Raw genomic sequence first — 4,075 nt, forward strand, 5'->3', positions numbered from 1 at the left:
CTGCAAAACACTGTTATCAGTATAACTTAGTAGATTAAAAATCCAGATAAAGGTGAATAACAGCAAAAACGATCAAATGTTCAAATGTAAACCCTCTGTGTTATTGTATCTGTATTTTGTATGAATGTTTTGAATATACATACATTTGCCATGAGGGTCTTTCAGCTTTGGAACAGCCTGAGGAGATAAAACTCACAGAATCTGTGACTTCTTTCAAATTCATCCTTAAAACCCATTTTAATCAAATTGCTTTAATGTGAAATCTGATTCATTTATTTATTTATCTCTTTCCTGCTTTTATGTGACACAGTTTTATATTTATTAACTTAAATTGAACTCTATTTTGTTTTGGAGCCTCTCAACTTTACTTTTTATTTGCTCTGTTTTTAAAGGTGCTACATAAAAACAAGGTGTCCTGTAATAACGTGTGTTCTTCTCGTGCACGGAGCAGTAAAGTGCTGAAGTGAAGCTGCGTGTCTCCTGCAGGGTTTCACAGGAGGATCGTCTGGAGCCTCTGAACCAGTTCCTGCAGCATGACCACTCCTCCTGCAGCTCGCTGAGACTCGATTGGCTGCTGGGACCTGATCTGGATCCTGATGTGGCCACAGTCACAGGTTTAAACTCCTCGCACGGCTCCATCCCCCCTGACACTTGTTGCTGCAGCACCGGGAGAGAACCAGCTTCAGCCTTCTCCTCTGGGATTTCCCGCGGGGAGTGATGAACTCCATCGACCCTCAGGCCCATCACCAGCACCAGCACCAGCACCACACCTCCCCGACCGGCGGCTCCCTCCCACCCAAAGGCCCGCAGGAGGCCCCGGACATGGCCGCTGTGTACTGCGACAACTTCAGCAGCATGTACCACCAGCAGAGCCTGCAGGGCGCGCAGAGACCCGCCGGCTACGGCCTCGGGGATTACGCGTCGTCCCCGAACCCGTACCTGTGGCTCAACGGGCCGGGGGTCAACTCCTCCGCGTCCTACCTGCACGGGAACAACCCGGCCTCCTTCATCCCGCCCTCCTACGGCTCGCAGCGGCAGTTCATCGCCAACTCACCTGGCTTCGGCGGGCCCGACCTGGGCTGGCTGTCCATCGCCAGCCAGGAGGAGCTGCTGAAGCTGGTGCGCCCGCCCTACTCCTACTCCGCGCTCATCGCCATGGCCATCCAGAACGCGCACGAGAAGAAGCTGACCCTGAGCCAGATCTACCAGTACGTGGCCGACAACTTCCCCTTCTACAAGAAGAGCAAAGCCGGCTGGCAGAACTCCATCCGCCACAACCTGTCCCTGAACGACTGCTTCAAGAAGGTGCCGAGGGACGAGGACGACCCAGGTACCGACCGGGGGCGCAGCGGGGGGCCTGTGGGTAGAGAGAAGCTTCACCTGGGAACCTCAGACCACAGGAGAAGGAAGCAACTCACTTAAATAGTCATTATTATTATGAATGTGTGGTCAAATTAATCCTTTTAATTATTTAATCCAAATGATTTTATCTTTAAAAAATCCAGAGCAAAAGCAGATTGATGCTATGTGGACTTTTATTTTGTAAAAAAATTGCTGCTTTTCTTTAATATGTAAAAAATAATGACTATAAGGATAATAATTATAATCACAAGAGCACAATGAAACATCAAAGTGTTAAAAGACAATCAAACAACTTTTTTATTTCCTAGAAATCTGTATCGGATTTTTATATTTTACAAAATAGTGGATCCGTTGTATTTAAATATGAAGCAGGTGTTGTTTTTAATTGTTTTGTGTATTTTATTCTAGACTTGAAAAGTAGTTATTGAAAGTTATTTATTAATCTTCCTTTTAACCTGCAGAGTTCAGTAATTACTTCATTAATTAAAAAAAACCTCCAGGAAACTGAGAGAAATAAAAAAAAAAATTGGTGACGACCTTTTAAAGTTAGTTTTGAAAATGTTGATTAAAAGTTTGCTCTGCCAGATGCTTTTATTTGTTGAATCATATCTTGACTTAAAAAGTCAGAAAATGTGTAAAATCAATTCCAAAGAATTCAGGCGATGAAACTTTGACCTCCAGCTTCGTGCTGCATCACTTCATTCACGTCTCATCTTCCCCCACAGGAAAAGGAAACTACTGGACTCTGGACCCAAACTGTGAAAAGATGTTTGACAATGGCAATTTCCGCAGAAAAAGGAAAAGACGGTCGGACCCCGGCAGCGTTGGAGGGGCGGCGGCAGCAGCGGTGACCGTGGGACCCACTAAGGTTGAGGATGGCAGGCCGGCGGGGTCGGGCCCCCTGAAGCCCTCAGACAGCCCTCAGCTCCTGGGGCCTTCCTCTCCGGAGATGGAGGCGATGAACGAAAACCACAAGAGCTCGTCTTCGTCGTCTCCGCCGGGACCGACCTCGTCCGCTCCTTGTTTCAACAACTTTTACAGCAGCATGTCCACCCTGAGCTCGGGGGCCCCCGGCCGGCAGGGGTCCCTGGGTCTGGTGAACGAGCTGTCAAACCGGAACATTACGGCCCTGAGCCCGTACCACCCCAACCACGGCGGACAGGACGGGGGAGTGTCGGAGCACAGCGAGGGCTTGCATTTCAACCGTGGAGTGTACTACAACACGTTTGGCGGGGGGCAGAGCGGACAGTTCAACGGCCACTTCTACAACAGCTTCAGCGTCAACAGCTTGATTTACCCGAGGGAAGGGACCGAGCTATAGGATAACACTCGCTGAGAGGGACCCAGAGTGCATGCTGGGTAGTGGCTCCTCGACCATGACGCTCCATTCGCTGATCCGTTCAGATCAAAGGACATTAAGAGTTTTACGCTTGATTTCACTCGACGAGAAGAGTCGATTGGACAAATTAGCACTTATCGTAATTTTTTTTTTTGTTCTTTCTATTTCTATATCAAAGCTCCCACACTGCTCTTATTGCTACAAATGTATTTTCAAACTAAAACAACCACTGAAGACTTGTTCCAGACGTCACTGTTCAGCACATTTTCATATTTCAAAGCCAAATCTCAACGCCCGTGTTTCCGTGCAGCAGCTAAAACTCGTCCAGTCGATTGCTCGTGTTTCAACTTTTTATTCATCATCGACAACACAGATCTGCCAAAGTTGCCTTTTGAGAGAGAGAGAGAGAGAGAGACCGCCATTACCTCACAACAACATCACATGACATGAGCGTTGAGGGTTAACCTGCGTATTTACACAACTTCCGACTGCAGCAATAATTGATTTAAACACAGACGTGATCCAAAAACATTGCCTTATGTTGTATGTCCTGTACGTTCACTGAAACCATAGCACTAAGGCTCCTGTAAATACTTTATAAATGTGTATTTTTGTAAATTATAAAGATAGTTTGTGACTATTTATGCTATTTATGCTAATAGGTCTTTTTTTTCTTTTTTTACCTGTTGTCTGAACATAGTTTGATTCAAGCAGACGTGAATGATATTAGCTTCCAAAATGTGCCGAGAACAGTATCACTGAAACCCAGATGTCATAAATATTGATATATATATTTATATATCAAAAACAAATAATATGCTGTGTCATGGTTTCTCTCAGGATTCAATATGACAATCATTGAATGGCTTTTGTAACTATTGTCTCTTTTTTTTATCTTTATACAGGACATACAGCTTCCAGGCAGTTTCATATGTGATTCTGAATAAATATCATGTGGTCTCTATTGTGTGGTCATGCATCATATTTAATGTCATTATAGTCTGAATGCTCGTCGACTTTAATCTCATATTTAATTACTTCTACTCGATTTCATCTCAATGCAGCCTCTCAGCACTTCGGTAAAAACAACCAAACATCCCAAAGTCATTTCGCTGCAGGCTTCATTCACTGTGGATTCTTATTTTAAATCTATTTGATTTCAACATATTAACTTTTATACATATTTTACACATGTGATAAATGGACTGAAAGTTTGGCTTCAGGATTAAAAGTAAGAAACATGTATGAACTTAAATTTAAACACCTCATTTTATTCTCTGGAAATACGTCTGTGTTGCTCTTTGCATGAAACCTTATTTACTTTTCACTAAATGATTTGAGATCCAGTTCAAATCCGACTAAAACAATATGAAA

The 4,075-nt window shown here is 44.1% G+C and overlaps 1 protein-coding gene across 1 annotated transcript; it reads left to right on the plus strand.

Moving 5' to 3' along the window:
- Window positions 1–681: 681 nt before the first annotated feature.
- Window positions 682–3,652, plus strand: foxi2 (forkhead box I2). The gene is made up of 2 exons (XM_062397707.1): window positions 682–1,330; window positions 2,088–3,652. The coding sequence occupies exons 1-2, from the start codon at window positions 718–720 to the stop codon at window positions 2,681–2,683; spliced, it is 1,209 nt and encodes a 402-aa protein (XP_062253691.1). The 5' UTR covers window positions 682–717; the 3' UTR covers window positions 2,684–3,652.
- Window positions 3,653–4,075: the final 423 nt, after the last annotated feature.

Source organism: Platichthys flesus, chromosome 10 (assembly GCF_949316205.1).
Source record: "Platichthys flesus chromosome 10, fPlaFle2.1, whole genome shotgun sequence".
In the NCBI taxonomy this organism is placed as follows: Eukaryota; Metazoa; Chordata; class Actinopteri; order Pleuronectiformes; family Pleuronectidae; genus Platichthys; species Platichthys flesus.

Excerpts from the sequence above, each read along its gene's own strand:
- foxi2 (XM_062397707.1), top strand. The coding sequence starts at position 718 with ATGAACTCCATCGACCCTCAGGCCCATCACCAGCACCAGCACCAGCAC. Across the intron at positions 1,331-2,087 it reads GAGGGACGAGGACGACCCAG|GAAAAGGAAACTACTGGACT; the intron begins GTACCGACCGGG and ends CTTCCCCCACAG.